This window comes from Phyllobates terribilis, unplaced genomic scaffold, assembly GCF_046119375.1.
Source record: "Phyllobates terribilis strain yellow unplaced genomic scaffold, ASM4611937v1 Scaffold_12__6_contigs__length_324123572, whole genome shotgun sequence".
Taxonomy (NCBI): domain Eukaryota; kingdom Metazoa; phylum Chordata; class Amphibia; order Anura; family Dendrobatidae; genus Phyllobates; species Phyllobates terribilis.
The window spans coordinates 130,086,472-130,106,836 of NW_027362772.1; the positions used below are offsets into that span (position 1 = coordinate 130,086,472).

Below are 20,365 nucleotides of genomic sequence, written 5' to 3' on the forward strand. Positions count from 1 at the left end.
TTCCATGGTTTCAGTTCCCTCTGGTAACAGTCACGGTAGATGCCAGCAAAACAGGATGGGGAGCCGTTGTTGCTCAAACCCCCTTCCAAGGGGTCTGGACAAAAGAAACCAGCAAGAAATCCTCCAACTTCCACGAATTAAAGGCAGTGGAGGAAGCGCTCAAAATATCGGCTCCAATCATTACGGGCAAACACGTAAAAGTCTACTCAGACAACATGACTACCGTAGCTCATCTATCTCATCAAGGGAGCACAAGGTACGAGAATCTAAAGAGTATCTCGGCAAGAATATTCTTCTGGGCAGAAGGACATCTTCATTCCTTATCAGGGTTGCACATAAAAGGCTCAGACAACAACCAAGCCGACTTTCTGAGCAGAAGGAATATCCATCCGGGAGAATGGGAGCTGGACTCAGACATTTTCCACATGCTGACCAAACGATGGGGTCGTCCGGAGGTGGACCTCTTTGCAAGACGCCAGAAGACCAAGGCAGAAAAATACTTCTCCCTAGATCCAGACGACGCATGCCTGGGGATAGATGCATTTGCTCACCCATGGCGTTTCCATCTGGCTTACGCCTTTCCCCAATTCCATTGCTACCCAGAACCTTACAGAAAGTAAGGACCGAGGAGGTCAAGATAATCTTGATAGCCCCGCTTTGGCCCAAAAGAAGTTGGTTCTGTGCACTAAACAATTTAAGCATAGAAGGACCCCTCATTCTACCAGCAATCAGAAACCTTCTCCATCAGAGTCCAATACTCCATCCAAATCCAGAGAACCTCCATCTAGCAGCCTGGCTTCTGAATTCACAATCCTGAAGGCTAGAGGGCTCTCAGACCGAGTAATTCATACCCTACAAAAAAGTAGGAAACAAATCACAAACTCCATATACAGCAAGATATGGAAGACCTTCCTAGCATGGTATAAACCAAATATACCAGATCTTCGGCATCCTGACATGACCCAGATCTTGGATTTTCTACAAGAAGGGCTGGAGAAGGGTCTTAGACCCAGCACCCTCAAAGTTCAGATTGCGGCACTGAGTATCTACTTCGACCAGAGCCTTGCCGAACAGCGATAGGTAAAAATGTTCATGAAAGCAGCTACTCGTCTGCGTCCCAGAATAATTAACCACGTTCCCTCCTGGGATCTTAATATTGTCCTTAAAGGTCTGACACTACCACCATTTGAACCTTTGGCCTCAATAGAGCTGGATAAATTAGCTTGGAAAACAACATTTCTAATAGCAATTACCATTGCTAGAAGAGTAGGAGAAATCCAAGCCTTCTCAGTGAATGACCCCTATCTGAGAATTCTGGATGATAGGATTATTCTACAATTGGACCCATCTTTCTTACCAAAGGTAGTCTTAGACTTTCATAGGTCTCAGGAGATAATTCTGCCTTCCTTCTGTCAAGACCCAAAAAATAAAAGAGAAGAATGGATGTAAGACGGGTTGTTCTTCACTACCTCCAGAGGACAGAGGCCTGGAGAAAAGATCAGAACCTCTTTATTCAGCCATTTTGGTCAGAACAGAGGGAAAAAGGTCTCAAAGGTTACCATCGCTACTTGGATCAAGAAAGCAATTGTCGAATCATATTAGATCCAATATCTCTCACCACCAGAGAAACTGAAAGCACACTCTACAAGAGCCATGTCCGTCTCCTGGGCAGAAAAGGCTAGCGCTTCCCTCGAGCAGATATGCAGAGCAGCTACATGGTCTTCGGTCCATACCTTCACCAAGCATTACAAACTAAACTTAATGTCCATTAAAGACTTGGCCTTTGGGCAGAAAGTGCTTCAGGCCATTGTCCCTCCCTAAACATGAGTTTTTGGTACTCCTCCTTTGGTGCTGTCGTGGGGTTATTGGAGAAAATAGAATTAGACTTACCGGTAATTCGGTTTCTAATAACCACCACGACAGCATTGGTAATTCCCTCCCAGGCTTGGTTAGCCAATCATTTAATTTGAATAAATTTAATTTGAAGCATCCATACCTGTGTGGTCCTTTATAAAAACACTGGAGGGAGGATGAGGGAGGGGCTATTTAACCTCTTTGTGTTTCCTGTCCCTATTAGGGTGGGGTGACATCCTCCTTCTTTGGTGCTGTCGTGGTGGTTATTAGAAACCGAATTACCGGTAAGTCTAATTCTATTTTTATGGTCATTATAGGTTGTGATGCTCCCACCCACACACAGTATTGTATCCCAACAGTGAATCCCCCCTCCCAAGTTTCACGCCACACATACAGTATAGAGCAGTATAATATCCCCACAGGAAGATGCCCTTAAAGTGCCCACCTATAGTATCAACTCTAGGGCCCCATAGATGCTGTATGGGCTGCTGCTATGGATGGTACACCCCTTTCCGGTGCATTGAATTTCTGAAACAAGTTGTCCCATATAGTGTGTCTATCTCTACAGCAGAAGCTTCTAGAAATTGGGCTGTCCAGTTCTCAACTGTGGAGGGAGCAAAGCGCCTTTTTTTTTTTTTTTTTTGCCTAGAGTGGTGCTCGGACCTACAATTCACCACTCAGTGTTGAGCGGCGAGTTATGACAGGAGATGCTGAGTAGAGACAGTGAGCGGAGCAGAAGGGTGGTGAGTGCCGGTTGTTGGTAGCCTGTTGCTGTACTACTAAATGTCAGACTACCAAGAGGTCTCACGGCCATAGGGCTGCTCAGAGGGGTGAGAGCAGGAAAGCGGTGATGACTACTTCTAACAGCGCCGTAGCCTGGGAGTAGTAGTACAATGTCATTCTGCCATCCTCCGCTCACCACCAATGTCACCGCAGCGTTCAGAGCACAGCAATCCTCATGCTGTTGGGATCTGAACATTTGCTCAGCTCAATGAATGTAAACTCGGTCAGACATCCCTGCATTAGACATATGAATGGGGCTTTGACTGAGCAAAGCCATGTATCTAATCCCATCATGTGATGCAGCAGTGTATCTAAGCCTGTCATGTGTGATACAGTTCTCTGAGCCATGTATCGTAGCCCACCATGCGTGATGCACTCTGCTGTGTATCTAAGCCCATGATGTTCCGTGGAGTGCATTAGACATGATTATCTTAGCTACTTGGAGTGGCGTGTGTAGGCGGTGTATCTAAGCCAATCATGTGTGACAGCCTGAGCCATGTATCTAATCCTATTATGTGTGATAGTGAGCAGCGCCGCGCAGACTGACACCATCCACATCTCAGTGCAGAGACATTTGGTGACTGGGAAAGGATAAGGGAGGATGAAGTTTAGGATCACAGTGAGGATGTACCAGAGCTGAGAGGAGGGGACCCCAGCCCCAAGGGAGCAGCTCCGCAGAATACTGATTACATGTAGATACCATTCTTATTCTAGCTGTTCTCTATCTGGAGCAAATCTAAGAAACCCTTCATTTACAATGTTCTGAAAATAGTAGATATTGTAATACATTTCCTGATGGCATTTAGTCCTGAGTGTTAGACAGCTGCCTACAAGAGCCGTGCTGAGGGCGGCCTCACAGGCAGCCTATGAGGAGGCGGGCAGTGATTGGCTGCGGGTCACGTGATTCTGCTGAAACGAAACCTAATGCAGAGAAAGGAAATCGTCAGTCAGAAGCTGGTGGTCGCTGACCTATGGAGAGCCCGTCTGTCCTCTGGACGGTTCAGCATTTGTAACATACAAGGTGTAAGTACCTTTTATATTTTCTTACCCTGCACTGTGCAAGTCTCTATAGGAAGAGGATGAATTCTAAGCAGTGTTGCCTTGCTCTGTTGAGTCTGTAAAGTCCTTTCCTTAGCATCTGTCTACAGTATCTGGGGGAGACTGCTGCTGGCCATTCAGACACCTTCACTGCCATTAAGAATTCTTTTTGCATCAGTAAAAGTTTGGATTTCAGACTTTATTAGTGCTCCAATTTCATTATGGCTTTTGTTTGAATTTTCACTTTAGTCTGCAGATAGTTTTGGATTCAATCTATAATGTGGGTGTGGTTTTAATGAGCCAGAAATTTTCTAGGAAAACAATAGCAACTTTTCAAAATGTTGCAAGTTTTTTTTGTTTTTTTTTGCGTAAAGATGCTCCAGATTTCCTAGCATAGTACAAGATCTGTCTTTTTTTGCTTAAGTGTAACCATTTGAAGAGGTTGTCCACTATTTTGATTGGTGAACATTGTGGTTTTGTTTGTAAACGATGGATGCATGCAGTTTTAAAGGTGTTATTGACATGAAATTCTCACCAGATATCAGTAACAACCAATCCACACAGGCACTGGGTGTAGCCACTCCTAAGGGGCCCGTAGCAGGCCCTCACCACAGCGGGCACCTCCTCCGCCCTTTAGTAGCCAGCCGCCTGCCCTCACAAAATGAGGGGGGGGGGTGGCAGCGCCTGCTGACTCTCCCTCCTCCATCATCATCATCATCATCATCATTGCTTACGCTGACGGCTGGAGGGGGGACCTAGTTCAAGCAATGGAGGAGGGAGCATCAGCAGACACTTACACCCCCCTCATTCTTCCTCGGCTTCTGCTGTCTCAGAGCAGCAGGTGCGATAACGTCCTTACAGTTCGCCCGCTGCTCTGAGATGTGCAGCGCTTCACACCGCAGACTGAGGAGACTGGAGTATCGGCTGGAACCAGGAAAGTGGACTATTGTGTTTATTTTTTTAAATCAGTGACTGGTGGGCATAATACAGTATGGAGAAGTGAATTATGCTGTGTGGAGGTCCGTGGAGGGTGTGCATTATGCTGTGTGGAGGGTGTGCATTATGCTGTGTGGAGGACCGTGGAGAGTGTGCATTATGCTGTGTGGAGGACCGTGGAGAGTGTGCATTATGCTGTGTGGAGGACCGTGGAGGGTGTGCATTATGCTGTGTGGAGGACCGTGGAGGGTGTGCATTATGCTGTGTGGAGGACCGTGGAGGGTGTGCATTATGCTGTGTGGAGGACCGTGGAGGGTGTGCATTATGCTGTGTGGAGGGTGTGCATTATGCTGTGTGGAGGGTGTGCATTATGCTGTGTGGAGGACCGTGGGGGGGCGCATTATACTGTGTGGAGGATCATGGGGGGGGCGCGCATTATACTGTGTAGGATTGTGGGGGGGGCGCATTATACTGTGTGTAGGATTGTGGGGGGGCGCATCATACTGTGTGCAGGACCTTGGGGGGGTGCATAATACTGTGTGCAGGATCGTGGGGGGGCGCATTATACTGTGTGCAGGATCGTGGGGGGGCGCATCATACTGTGTGCAGGATCGTGGGGGGGGGCACATTATACTGTGTGCAGGATCGTGGGGGGGCACATTATACTGTGTGCAGGATAGTTGGGGGGCGCATTATAATATGTGAGGGGCCATTATACTGTATACAATCAATTATACAAGGTGAAGGTTTGTGTGGGGGCCATTATACTGTATGATGGCTAGTGCGGGCTATTACACAGTGTGGTGCGGTGTGGGCCCATTATAGTGCATGGGAGGCTGTGTGGGGGTCACACTTGGGGGTTCATACTGTGTTGGGGTCACCATACTTTGCCTTGGGAGTTGAGGTGGGGTACAGTAGGGTCATTATACTGTGCATGTGGAGGAGTTCACCATGGGGGTATCATACTGTGTTCTGGGGGGCATTTTTGTTTGCATAATACTTGATATTGTCAATGAAAGAGGAATTTGGGACTTCAGCGAGAGGAAAATTACTATGTAAAGGCTGGAAAGTTGTGAGTTATGCTCTTCTGTGACCACGACAATTATTTATATTTTTGTTCGGGTGGGGGGCCCAATGATTTTTGTATGCTCCTGCACGCAGGCAAAGAAATCATGCCATAGATATCCGTAAATTTAGTTGTGTAATAATGTGAAATGACAAAGGGAAAAAGCATTGAACACATGAAGAAAAGTGCAAAAAGCCATGGAAAATCATGAAACCAGCTGAAATCTATCAGTAAATAGAAAGCAATCCTGCCACTTCATAATGAGACTCCTTTTTATAGGCTATCAGTTGAACTAGCTGATATATTATTTTTCACTAAAAAGGTGCCACACAAGAAGCAACCCATGATGGGTAAAACCAGTGAGCTGTCTCAAGACCTTTGCAACCTTATTGCTGCAAAACATACTGATGGCATTGGTTACAGAGGAAGAGCCAAGGATCACTTGTGGAGAGCTAAAGAAAGACCTGGAATCAGCAGGTACAATTGTTTCAAAGAAAACACCAAGGTTACTTACCGGTAGCTGGTTTTTCCTGAGCCCATGACAGCACACCTTGAGAGAGAGGATCCGCCCCACCAAGGACAGGAAACCGTCTGAAATAAAAGGGCGGCACCTCTCCCTCGCTTAAGTTGTTTACAGAGCATTGAGAGGACCTCCCTAAACAGGTTAGGCAGATAACCAACACCACAATATACATATACACACCACCCAAAACAGTGCACACCAGGGTGTGAGAAACCTAGAAAAAATAGGGGGGGGAAACTACGGGTGCTGTCATGGGCTCAGGAAAAACCGGCTACCGGTAAGTAACCTTGGTGTTTTCCCCTCCCCCATGACAGCACACCTTGAGAGAATTTTGGAGAATTTATGAGCACCCTAGGGAGGGACCACCGCCTGAAGTACCCTTCTCCCAAAGGTGAGATCAGAAGAGGATAGATCCAACCGATAGTGCTTAAAGAAGGTGGATGGTGTAGACCAAGTAGCAGCCCTACATATCTGCTCGATCGAGACGTCTGCTCTCTCTGCCCGGGAGGTTGCGACGGCTCTGGTGGAATGAGCCCTCACATTGTCCGGGGCTGGAACCCCTGTGGAAGTATAGGCTAAGCAAATGGCCTCCCTGAGCCACCTAGAAATGGTACCCTTGGACACCCCGTGACCTTTCCTACACCCTTGAAAGGCCAGGAACAAAGAATAGTCTTTCCTCCACAGACTAGTCATGTGAATGTACTGTAGCAGGGACCTCCTAACATCTAGGCTATGGAACCTGACTTCCCCTGGGTTCTTGGGATTGCTGCAGAACGAGGGTAGCACAATCTCCTGACTACGGTGAAATCTAGATACCACCTTGGGAAGGTATGCTGGATCTAGCCGCAAGGTGACCCTATCCTCAAAGATTTGTGTGTAAGGAGGATTAACCGAGAGGGCCTGCAGATCACTCACCCTACGGGCTGACGTTAAGGCCACTAGGAGGATGGTCTTAAGGGTGAGAATTTTTGGAGAGACCTTGTGTAGGGGTTCGAATGGTTCACTATTAAGAGCGTTCAAGACTAAATTCAGGTCCCAAGGAGGAACACCCATGGACCTAACCAGTCCTGCTCTGGCACAGGACTTGATAAACCTCGAGATCCACCTATTCCCAGCCAGATTACAATTGTAGAGTGCTCCCAAAGCTGAAACTTAAGGGTCCCTGTAGCTAGACCCAGGTCCCACCCCTTTTGCAGAAATTCCAGGATCCCTCTGATCGGAGGTTTGCTCTTTAGCGGGATATCTATAAACTCTAGGAATTTACCCCAAACTCTGCTATAAATCTTAGTTGTAATTGGTTTTCTGCTCCCCAATAAAGTAGAAACTAAGCCTGGTGAAAACCCCTTGCTACTCAATAGTGACCTCTCAAATTCCATGCCGAAAGATGGAACCCCCTGGCCTGGGTATGGAATACTGGTCCCTGAATGAGAAGGTCCAGCCTCTCTGGTAGAATCCAGGGATCTGACACCGACATTAGCCGAAGCAGAGAGAACCAAGGCCTCTTGGGCCAAAAAGGGGCTATCAAAATCACCCTGGCGCCTTCCTCCCGGATCTTCCTCACCACTACTGGAATCATCACTAATGGCGGAAAGGCATAGGCCTTCCTGAACCACCAAGGAATCTGGAGGGCATCTACGGCATGGGGATTTTCTGCCGGATTTAGGGAGCAAAATCTCTGCACCTTCCTGTTTGCCCTTGTGGCGAACAGGTCTATGTCTGGCTGCCCCCATAACTGGATAATCTGATGGAAGACCTCCGGGTTTAAACCCCACTCCCCCTGTCTTAGGGTATGGCGGCTTAGAAAATCTGCTTTCACGTTTTCTACCCCCTTTATGTGAAGGGCGCTGAGGGATGGGAGGTTTCGCTCTGCTACACAAAGGATCCTGTCTGCCACCACCATCAGAGGCCGTGACCTTGTCCCTCCCTGGTGATTCACATAGGCTACTGCTGTCCGGTTGTCAGACCTGACCTGGACATGGTGATTTTGGATGTGAGGGAGGAAGCCCCTGAGGGATCTTTCTACTGCCCAAAGCTCCTTTATGTTTGAGGATGCTCCCCTCTCGTGGTAAGCCCAGTGATCCTGTATTGAGAGTTCTGCCAGATGACCCCCCCATCCGGAACTGCTTGCGTCGGTCGTAATTACCCGATCTACTGGTCTGGACCACTGAACGCCTGCGGTCAGATTTCCCCTGACTGTCCACCACGAAAGGGAATCTACTACTTCTGGGGAGAGAGAGAGCCTGCCTTCTAAATGCCCGTTGCAGGACCTCTGTGCTGACAGGACCTCCCACTGAAGCCGCCTCATATGCCCCTGGGCCCACATTACTGCTGGGAGACAGGCCTTCATAGAACCCAGGAGGGACATTGCCTCTCTCAGAGACATCTCTGGAGCTTGAATGGCCTTCGAGACTAATGCAATCAACCTGCAGATTTTGTCCTCTGGGAGGAAGCAGGTTTGGTGACGAGAGTCTAGGATTAGACCCAGAAAGGTCTGAGTCCTGGAGGGGGTTAGTCTTGATTTTTGGAAATTTACTAACCACCCCAGCTGATGCAACACTTCCGTGACCACTAGGAGCTGACTGTAGCAGTGGGCTTCTGTTTTCCCTATTATCAAGAAGTCGTCTAAATATGGCACGATCACTACATTCTTGATCCGTAGGAAGGCTGTCACATCTGCTATTAGTTTCGTAAATATTCTCGGGGCAATGGAGAGGCCAAAGGGTAGGGCAGCAAACTGAAAATGCCTCAGCTTCCCTTGAATAAACAGGGCTACTCTCAGATACTTCTGATACTCCGGATGGATTGGGACGTGATAATATGCGTCCTTCAAGTCTATTACAGCCATAAAGCAGTTGCGATGTAAGAGCTTCACTGCCGAGCTTACTGACTCCATCTTGAAAGTCTGGTTTTCTACTACTTGGTTCAGACTCCTGAGGTTGATGATGGTCCTTAAGTACCCGTTTGTTTTTTTTTATCATTAATAGTGGGGAATAGAACCCCTTCCCTCTCTGTGGTGCTGGTACTTCGAGAAGGACCTGCTTTCCTACTAACTCTAACACTTCTGTTTCCAGGGCTAACTGTTCTTCCTGGACCTTTCGTAGGGGGGTAACCACAAAGGTCCGCCAGGGGGTCTGGCTGAACCGGATCTTCAGGCCCCCACTGATAATTTTCAGAATCCAGGGGTTTGTTGTTATCGCGTTCCAAGCTGGAAGAAAGTGGGAAAGCCTTCCACCCACTTCCAGCCTGGCGTCATTGGGAGGATCTCTTCGAACTCGAGGATGGTCCTCCAAACATGTAGCCCGACTCTTTTTTGGACTTGGCTTCCCATCTCCTTTTGTCTCCCAGAGGACGACCCTGGTTAAATTTCCTCCTCCGAAAACTAAATCTTCTTGGTTCCCCCGAAAATCCCAGGAACCCTTTGTTTTTATCGCCTGCTTTTTCTAACAGGTCTTCTAACTTTTGGCCAAACAGGTGTCTACCGTCACATGGGAGGGAGCACAGCTTCTGTTTCGAAGGTAGGTCACCTGGGCAGCCTTTGAGCCACAAGGCCCGCCTGGCTGCTTTGGATAGTCCCGCTGCCCTAGCTGACAGTCTGAGTCTGCTGAAGAGTCGGCCAGGAAGGCCGATGCTGTTTGTATTAGAGGTAGATCCGCAAGTATTGCCTGTCTGGAGACCTTTTTATCTTTAAGCTGGTCTTCCAGCTGTTGGAGCCACACCATCAAGGACCTCGCCACACAGGTACTAGCCACCGCTGGTTTTAGGCCGCCTGCCGCCGCCTCCCACGTGTGGCGCAGGAAGGAGTCAGCTCTTTTATCCAGGGCATCTTTTAGGACGCCAGAGTCCTCCAAGGGCAGGGAAGATCTTTTCGATGACCTTGCCACAGTCCCGTCCACCTTGGGGATCTTATCCCAAGGTTCCGCATCCTTCTCTTCGAAGGGGTACCTTCTTTTGGAGAAGGAGGGTAAAGCCCCTGATCTCTCTGGTCTCCTCCACTCCCGGTCAATGAGGCCCTGAATCTTACTGTTAACCGGAAATGAGCGTCTCTTTTTCTCTCCCAAGCCCGCAAACATGATGTCCTCCCGGGATTTAGATGCTCTCTCTTCCTCCAGACCCATGGTTGATCTTACTGCCCTAACCAGTCTGTCTGTATTCTCAATGGGGAAGCAGGGTCTACCGCCCCCCGATGAGGAAGAGGACGATGAATCCCACTGCTCCTCGGACTGGGAGGAATCAGAGATGGAGGAAACCTCTCTACGGGGTCTTTTCTTCCCTCTAAGGAACCCCTGAACTTCTGCATGTACTATGGACTTTAAATTTGCAGCGAAATCCCAGGAATTCTCAGCTATGGTTTTGGTCACACAGCTCTGGCAAAGTGGTTTCTGCCACTCTACTGAGAGAGAAGCTTGGCAAAGGGCACACATTCTATGCTTTTGCTTGGCACTACTCTTCTTAGGCTCCTAAAAAAAGGAAGCACATAAGAGACTTCCCGTTACTAACCAGTGACATTCACGAAGCTCACTCACCCCCGGAGGTCACAAACGGGTACTGGATTCGGAGGCTGCCGCGAAACTGATGATTGCATTCTGGATGGTCCTGAGGCACTTGAAGCCTTACTCCTGCGGCTGCCACTACGATTACTCGAGCGGCTGGCTGTATGCGATGCATCCCTTTGCTTTTTCTGTTGCTGAGGGGGGGGGGGGGGTAAGCTGCTGCTCCTGGCTATCCGGATCAGCCATGTTTCAGAAGCGCACCACGCTTCCAGGATAGCTCCCCCCCCCCCCCCCCTTAAAAATAGGGCTATCCAGCCTCCTCCGGTCTGTGGGCCCTCCCCCTTCCTCAGGCCGAAGCTCTGTCGAAAAAAAACCGGCCTGGAACACTCCGATGGGCGCCGCCATCTTGGATCGGCGCCGCCTCCTGACATCACCAAGCGCGCCGCTCCCAGCGTGCGCTGCGCCGTGACGTCAGGCGCGTCACATCCGGAAGTGTTCCACTGCAGGGGGAGGACGGCGCCGCGGTCTCCGGGAGGACAGAGCCTGCCTCACCGCGTGCGCCTCGCTCAGCGCAGAGACCCCAGGGGAAGCTGCGGACGGCGCTTCTGGGATACTGAACCCGGTGCACAGGCCAGTGCTCGCTCTTCCACACCGGTACAGACCCAGGTAAGTCTTTCTTCCAGACAGGTTCCCCATCAAGGACAGGAAACCAACTGAAGCGAGGGAGAGGTGCCGCCCTTTTATTTCAGACGGTTTCCTGTCCTTGGTGGGGCGGATCCTCTTTCTCAAGGTGTGCTGTCATGGGGGAGGGGAAAACTATAAATTAATACACTCAACCTCCATGGCCTGTATGCACACTCACCAGCTTGAACATGCTTTTTGTTCAGTAATGGTGTCTTCGTGGTGCAAGACACCATTGATGAACAAAAAGTATGTTCAGGCGCATTTGAAGTTTGCTTAATTGTATTTAGACAAGCCTGTGAAATACTGGGAGAATATAGTCTGGTCAGATGAGACCAAAATTGAACTTTGAATGCCATAATACACACCATGTTTGGAGGCCAAAAGGCACTGCATATCACCCCCAAAACACCATACCAACAGTGGGCGGTGGGAACATAATCATGGTGCGGGGCTGTTTTTCAGCATACGGCATTGGCAATTTTCAAATGAATGAATGAAGAAAGGATGAATAGATAAATGAACCGAGACATTCTTGATAAATCTCTGGTTTCAGTGAGAAAGTAAAGCTGATGGATTCAGATCAGGTGATTGAGCTTTAATTCCTTCCATAAATTTTCTGTTAGAATGGCCCAGTCAGAGTTCTTAGAAGGAGCCCACGGAACCTTCAGGATTTGAAGAGTGTTTGTGTGGAAGAATGGGCCAAAAATCACACCTGAGCAATGCACACGGCTGGTTTCTCCAGACAGGAGGTGTCTTGAAGCTATCATCACCAAAGGGTTTTGTACGAAGTACACTGCTCAAAAAAATAAAGGGAACACTCGAATAACACATCCTAGATCTGAATGAATGAAATATTCTCATTGAATACTTTGTTCTGTACAAAGTTGAATGTGCTGACAACAAAATCACACAAAAATCATTAATGGAAATCAAATTTATTAACCAATGGAGGCCTGGATTTGGAGTCACCCCCAAAATTAAAGTGGAAAAACACACTACAGGCTGATCCAACTTTGATGTAATGTCCTTAAAACAAGTCAAAATGAGGCTCAGTATTGTGTGTGGCCTCCATGTGCCTGTATGACCTCCCTACAACGCCTGGGCATGCTCCTGATGAGGTTGCGGATGGTCTCCTGTGGAATCTCCTCCCAGACCTGAACTAAAGCATCCGCCAACTCCTGGACAGTCTGTGGTACAACGTGACGTTGGTGGATGGAGCGAGACATGATGTCCCAGATGTGCTCAATCGGATTCAGGTCTGGGGAACGGGTGGGTCAGTCCATAGCTTCAATGGCTTCATCTTGCAGGAACTGCTGACACACTCCAGCCACATGAGGTCTAGCATTGTCCTGCATTAGGAGGAACCCAGGGCCAACCGCACCAGCATATGGTCTCACAAGGGGTCTGAGGATCTCATCTCGGTACCTAATGGCAGTCAGGCTACCTCTGGCGAGCACATGGAGGTCTGTGCAGCCCTCCAAAGAAATGCCACAGAACACCAGGATTGGCAAAGTCGCCACTGGTGCCCTGTGCTCTTCACAGATGAAAGCAGGTTCACACTGAGCACATGTGACAGAGTATGGAGAGCGATCTGCTGCCTGCAACATCCTTCAGCATGACCGGTTTGACAGTGGGTCAGTAATGGTGTGAGGTGGCATTTCTTTGGAGGGCCGCACAGCCCTCCATGCGCTCGCCAGGGGTAGCCTGACTGCCATTAGGTACCGAGATGAGATCCTCAGACCCCTTGTGAGACCATATGCTGGTGCTGTTGGCCCTGGGTTCCTCCTAATGCAGGACAGTCACCTAATGCACTCCAGCCACCTCATGTGCCTGGAGTGTGTCAGCAGTTCCTGCAAGATGAAGGCATTGAAGCTATGGACTGGCCCACCCGTTCCCCAGACCTGAATCCGTTTGAGCACATCTGGGACATCATGTCTCGCTCCATCCACCAACGTCACGTTGCACCGCAGACTGTCCAGGAGTTGGCGGATGCTTTAGTCCAGGTCTTGGAGGAGATCCCACAGGGGACCATCCGCAACCTCATCAGGAGCATGCCCAGGCATTGTAGGGCGGTCATACAGGCATGTGGAGGCCACACAATACTGAGCCTCATTTTGACTTGTTTTAAGGACATTACATCAAAGTTGGATCAGCCTGTAGTGTGTTTTTCCACTTTAATTTTGGGGGTGACTCCAAATCCAGGCCTCCATTGGTTAATAAATTTGATTTCCATCGATTTTTGTGTGATTTTGTTAGCACATTCAACTTTGTACAGAACAAAGTATTCAATGAGAATATTTCATTCATTCAGATCTAGGATGTGTTATTTGAGTGTTCCCTTTATTTTTTTGAGCAGTGTATTACATTTCAGTAGGCATGTTCAATACTTTTTCCTGTGTCATTTCTCAGGTCAGTAGCACCTGTAGAAATATATTTACTTTGAAAATTGGAGAAGTGTTCAATACTTATTTCACCTACTGTATTTTTGAGTTGTGTATATTTTATATGTATTTTCACACAAAAAGGTCACAAACATTCATGAATCACATGCAACATTTTGATGAATTTTGCATAACAACCAGCAGCTAATACAAGGCAAAAAAGGAAAGGGACTTAAACAAAAAAAATAAAAAATAATCAGGCAGCGAGGCTTAAGAGTGATCTGGATGCAATGGTTGGCACAAAGATCTTTTATTCCAAAGCATCAGCTTAGGTTCAAAAGCAGGCCGCAACCAGTCTTATTTTCTTTCATTGACAGTGTTATGGAGACCATCTTTGGTTTAAGGAGAACTTTGGAATAGACAGCAAAGGGTCTTCACATGGCTAGTGAGATTCAAATTAAAGGTACTTCATCGATGAAGGAAGAGAGACAGAATACATGCGACATGCATTGTCAGCATGTAGAGTCTTCTGTGTGGCAACAAAGACTCACCATATTTATTAGCTAGACAAAAAGGAAATACAATTGTTAACTGAACAGGAAACCGAAATTAGACTATCAGTAATAAACACACTACCCTTGGCCCAACGTAAAACCTTCTCAGGGACTTCACAGGAAACCAGTATCTTAGTCAGACATTCCACAATCTAAGTCTTACACTAAAACTTCAGACATAGCATAGTTTATATAAATAGATTTTCTAAATTAATAATGAATCTAGATATTAAAAAAATTAACCATAACAATTCCTCCCTTTTTATTATTTTACAAAACAAATTTATTTATCAGCTACTTCCCCATGCTATAAAAGCCTGGAGTGGACGAATCCCGTTCACCGACAAATATCTTGCTTGTAAATCTCATCATATATGTTTATAGGAGAAGTGGCATTTGTAAGGCGGCGGTGTTCACACCGTGCAGTAACTGAGGCAGTGACCCAAGCAAGTTCAACATAAACAGCTTTTATTCAGCAACTCACGGGTAAACTGAAAGTCCTCCTGTTCGCAGCCGGGTTAACATGAGTCCATAAACAACGGTTGCCGGGGGCAACGGCTGCGCCGGGCCGCTCAGAGCCTGACAGGTGCAGAGCCTTCCCAGGCGGGGGTTCAGGCACACTCAATCCTGCTGAGCTTTCCTGCTGTTCTCCTAGCAGGTTCCAACATAGAACAACACTAATCCTTAGTGCAGGGGTTTTAAAGGAGCTGTGGCAAGAGCCACGGGAAAACCGGGTTGGAGGGAGGAGGCCGCCCCACTGCCTCCTGTGACCTCCTCCAAGAAATGAAGGCCCTGCTGGGTTTTACTTAATCTGCCTTAGCCAGGTAGTCTGACCAGGTCAATGCTCACCTTCATTCCTGCATTGCAGCCGCAGGCGAGTTTGTGACTGCAATGCACTCCAATGGATTTAATAGGTCTCTGTACACATTCTGGGGGATATATAACGTCCCTCGTATACGATCCCGGTCACTGCCTCACACATTATATTTCGCAGGCCTGTGATGCTTAACCTTGCGTGTTTTCTTGCATAGTATCTTAATAGCAAATAAGGCATAGTATTAGAGGATATTGGACTATGGGTGCATATCCAACAGTTCTTAGGACGGTCATTAGACTTCATGTCTTGGAGTAAGATTTGGTGATGCTTTATCAGTTTGTTATCCCAGTTCTTTTTTAGTACTTCATGGAGAGTTAGGGCAAGGGGTACAGTTGCTGTCACCATAGTCCAAACAAACAGGGTCATCATCTTTGCTGCTGCTGGGGTTCAAAACCTTTTTACAATGGCTGGCGTGGATCCAAGTGTCCTTGCCTTAAAGGTTGACCGAAGTGGCAGTGGTTAACAGCACTTGGAATGGTTCACTTCCTTTGGTCTCCTCATATGTCTCTTCACCACGACCCAGTCTCCTGGTACCAAAGTGTGAGTGCCGCTGAGGCAATTGGGGTCTGGGATAGAGGAAAGAACACGATTATGAGTAACAGTCAAATGTTTATGCAACTCCAGAACATATTCAGTGAGAGAACCATAGGAGGCCTGCAAGTGCTGTGGGAAATACAACCCTGTCTTAGGGTATGTGCACACGATGCAGAAATGCTCAGGATTTTTTCCTGAGCGTTTCCGCATCTCTCTGGCAGGAAGAAACGCATGCAGATTGTACATGCGGTTTCCTGCCAGGGACATGCGGAAATGAAGCGGTCTTCAGTTTCATTTCCGCATGCGGGTTGACAAGCGCTTCCCAAGTGATTTTAGCATCACTTGGAAAGTGCTTGTCAACTTTACACTATATAAATCCATGCAACCGGCATGGATTTATATAGTGTGTGAATGTCAAAAAATAAAAAATATATACTTTACCCTCTGATGGCCCCCGGTGTCCTGCTTCGCTCGGTCCCGGCTGCCGGCAGTGAAGACTTTAGGACCTTCCGACGTCAGCATCACGTGACCCGTCACATGACTGACGTCAGCGAAGGTCCTTCTTCATTCAACCCCGAAGTGCCGGGAACCAAGCAGGAGCGCTGCGCGGGCCGTCAGAAGGTGAGAATATATATATTTTTTATTTTATTCTTTTTTTTTTTTTTTTATGGTACCTGGGTCTGGATGAGAGTCCTCTCATCCACACCCGGGTACCATCCGCACATTAGACCGCATGAAAAGCGCATCAACATATACAGTGATGCGGATTCCATGCGGTCTGATGCAAGTCAATGGCGGCAAAAGAGCAGCATTTCCGCAAAATTAATTGACATGCTGTGGATTTTTGACCGCAGCGTTTACGCTGCGGAAAAATCCGCATCATGGGCACAGCACATGCGGATTTCAATTGGGGAACATTGCTGCCCTTCTACCATGCGTTTTTAATGCTTTTCCGCGGCGTTTACGCAACTGCAAAAACACAGCGGAAACGCATGAAAAACGCATCGTGTGAACTCAGCCTTAGGGACACTACCAAACAGTATTTCATAAGGGGACAGCTCCTCCCTCCCCCTTGGGGCGGTCCTCACAGAATACAATGCTATGGGCAAACAATCTACCCAGGACAAGTGTGTTTCTTCCATGCACTTTTGGATTTTTAGTTTCAAGGTACCATTGAGGCGTTCCACCTTCCCACTACTCTGTGGATGATAGGGAACATGGAAAGCCTATTCTATCCCAAGAGTGACCATGATTTGTTTCATTAGTTTCCCAGTAAAGTGGGTTCCTCTGTCACTTTCTATAGTTTCGGGCACCCCATATCTACAAACCACTTCACTGATCAATTTTTTAGCAGTAGTTTTTGTGTTTGCTTTAGTCACTGTCCAAGCTTCTGGCCACCCATAGAAAAGGTCAATGCATACCAGGGCGTATTCATAATTACCCACCTTAGGTAGCTGTATGTAGTCCACTTGCAGTCTCTGAAATGGGTAATCCGGTTTTGGTGTGCATTTTCGTGGGACTCGAATAGGCCTACCAGGGTTATGTTTTGCACAAACTAGACATTCTTGAACATACTTTGCAGCCGTATTCGAGAACCCTGGGGCACACCAGTTTTGTAGCACCACTGCACACATAACACCCTTTGAGTTATGCACCGGAGAATGTGCAAGGGCAGCCATCATGAGGAACAGGCAGCGTGGAAGTCAAACATATTTGTTTACCTGCCATACCCCCGACACTGACTGCACGGCACCCGCTTTGACCCATGCATTCTGCTCGTGTGGGGAGCCTGGGTCTGGAAGACCTGCAGTAGTTCGAGGGGACCGGTGCAGGGGATGTCTCCTTATTTGAAAGGGGGCTTCCTGCACTCCCTGACTCAGACTCCTGGGGTTCCCGCACTTGCGATAGCCAGTATCTCTGTCAGAGGTAATCGTGCGGCTTCCTTAGCCGCCTGGTCGGCCAAGGCATTCCCTACTGCAAGGGGAGTTTGTTCCCGAGTGTGTGCTGACACTTTAACTATGGCTGCCCTTCGGGAAGGGCGAGTGCTGTGAGTAGTTGCTCTACCGCTTGCGCATACCTTATAGGTTTGCCAGCAGAGGTCAAGAAATTACGGCTTTGCCAAATGGCGCCAAAGTCATGTGCAACACCATAAGCATATTGCGAGTCAGAAAATACATTAATTTCTTTACCTTTTCCTAGATTACACGCTGCAGCGAGTGCTTTAAACTCTGCCTCTTGCGCAGAGCAGCTGGAGGGGAGTGGTTCTTGTATCACTGCCTTACCATTGTGGACTACTGCATACCCGGTGATGAATCGTCCTTGTTCACTGTCCCAAGCTCTGGAACCATCTACAAAATACTCAGCAGAGGGGTTAGTAAGTGGTACATCAGTAATATTTGCCAAGCCCTTTATTTCAGCTTCCATCAATGCCTGACAATCATGTTCATGTGCCATATCAAACTGAGCTTCCTCATCTGCTAATTTGAAAAACAGGGGCAGGTCTTGGCTTACGGTCCCTCCTTCTCCACCCTGATACTTTCCTCCCTTTTCTAAATCCACTGGAAGTAGTGTAGCTGGATTTAGAACATTACAGCGTTGGATAGTTATATGAGGAGGTGTAAGGAGTGAGACTTCATATTTTGTCAACCTTGATGCTGAGAGGTGACGGGTCTGAGCCTGTTGAAGTATTTCAGATACAGCATGAGGAACTTGAAGTGTGAGGGGGCTTCCTAACACTATGTCCTCTGTCTTTTTAACAAGTTCTGAAGCAGCTGCCACAGCTCTAAACACAAGTAGGAGAACCCATAAATGACTGGATCTAGGGTTACAGAGTAATACCCTAGAGGGCGCTGCCTACCACCATGTTCTTGGGTAAGGACACCAGACGCATGTCCAACCTGTTCGTGGCAGTACAAAGTAAAAAACTTGTCATAATTCGGTATACCTAGAGCTGGTGAGACAAAGAGTGAGCTTGAGGGTGTGAAATGCATCAATAGCCTCAGAATTAATGGTGAAAGGCTCAGTTTTGAGGCATTGCAACAATGGGGCAATAATACTAGAGGCATTTCGTATCCAGAGACGGCAGTACTGGACTAGGCCCAAGAATGCCCGAAGGGACTTGGTAGATCTTGGAAGGCGTATTTTTAGTATAGCCTCAATCCTTACTGGGCTGAGATGCTTAATGCCTGGAGACAGGCAATGCCCAAGGAAAGTGACTGTGGACTTGCACAATTGGAGTTTATCTTTTGAAGCTTTGCACCCATTTTCTGCTAAGAATATCAGCAGAGATTGAGATTCATTGTGGCATATCTGGTCAGTGGTGCAGCAAAGGAGAAGGTCATCCACATATTGTAAGAGTATGGTGGATGAATCAAAGGGGCATCAGTTATCGAGTACAGTCTTTAGGGATGTGGAAAATAAGAAAGGGGAGTTAGCAGCTCCCTGAGGAAGGACTGCCCATGCATACTGAGCACCTCTGTGGGTGAAGGCAAAATAAGAGGTACAAGACGACAGAGAAAAAAAGCATTGGCCAGATCAATCACTGTGAAACAGGTGGCTGTGGATGGGACCTGATTCAGGAGAGTATGGGGGTTGGGTACAAGTAGAGTATCCACTATAGTTACTGCATTAACTGCCCTAAGATCATGTACCATACGATAGGCTACTGGCTGTCCAGGTGGGGTTTTTCTTTTTGACTGGGTACAGGGGAGTGTTAAATGGGGAGGTTATAGGAATAACTAGACCTCTTAACAAGAGCTCCTGGACATTCTCATGTATTGTCGCATCCTGAGCAGCACTTAAAAGATACTGCTTTATACAGGGGGGTTGGGCACCTGGTTTAAGTTTTACAGTCACCGGAGGGATGGGTAGTTTCCCACATCAAGTTTGCTACATGCCCACAATTGATTGGGTATATCCTCAAGCCAAACACGATGGGAATGAGGTTTAGAGTCTGTATTGTCTAGAATTGTGGGAATTGTTAGGGATAGAAGACTACACAATGTGTCGTCATCCAGGGGGGTGATCATCTTGGGGCCATTTGGAGTGAATTCTATGCAGGCCCCAATTTTCTGCAACACATCTGTACCCAACAAATTAAAAGGCACATCAGGGGAAACTAAAACCTGGGTTACAATTGAAATCGAGTCATGCAATTTAACCGGAGAGGATGAGTCATTTGTAATTTAGTAAGTCGTCCCTCTACCCCTTCACAAGCCACATAGTCGGGGGACAAAATGTCTGATGACTGATTGAGCCTTATCCTGTACTACAGTTTGTAACAGGTCTTGTTTTTTATCCTGCTCTGCCCGTGCCCAGTTTTGAATCCTTTCTATAAACACCCGCCCCGACTCTGATGTATTTTTAATGGCCGGTTCCTGTCCTGGCAGCATCTGAGTAATTTCCATAAGTAAGGGGTCACTGCCTTTCTGCAGAATGACAAAAACTAGATCATCCCATGTGGCCCAATATGCCTCCTGAACACCCTGGAGGCGCTTTCTAAATGTTACGTTTTTTTTTCGGGGATCTGGGAGCTGTGTAGTGAGGGCAATAAGTTCACTGGGTTGAAACTGTACATGCCTAGTGATCCTCCTAGGGAAAAGAGGCACCCTGGGTGTTGTCCCTGGGTGTTGTCCCTGGGTGTGAA

The 20,365-nt window shown here is 47.7% G+C and overlaps 1 protein-coding gene across 3 annotated transcripts in view; it reads left to right on the forward strand.

Annotated features, from left to right (window-relative positions):
• The first annotated feature begins 3,523 nt into the window (after positions 1-3,523).
• Positions 3,524-20,365, forward strand: part of LOC141172268 (uncharacterized) — a 54,050-nt gene continuing 37,208 nt past the window's right edge. The window contains exons 1-2 of one of the 3 annotated variants that reach the window (XM_073656282.1): positions 3,524-3,660; positions 17,920-18,090. In XM_073656282.1, coding sequence (XP_073512383.1) covers positions 3,562-3,660; positions 17,920-18,090 — 270 coding nt within the window. In that variant the 5' untranslated portion in view covers positions 3,524-3,561. Of the gene's footprint in view, positions 3,661-5,999; positions 6,155-17,919; positions 18,091-20,365 lie in introns of all 3 variants that reach the window. The other 2 variants (XM_073656285.1, XM_073656283.1) reach the window with 2 other exon arrangements.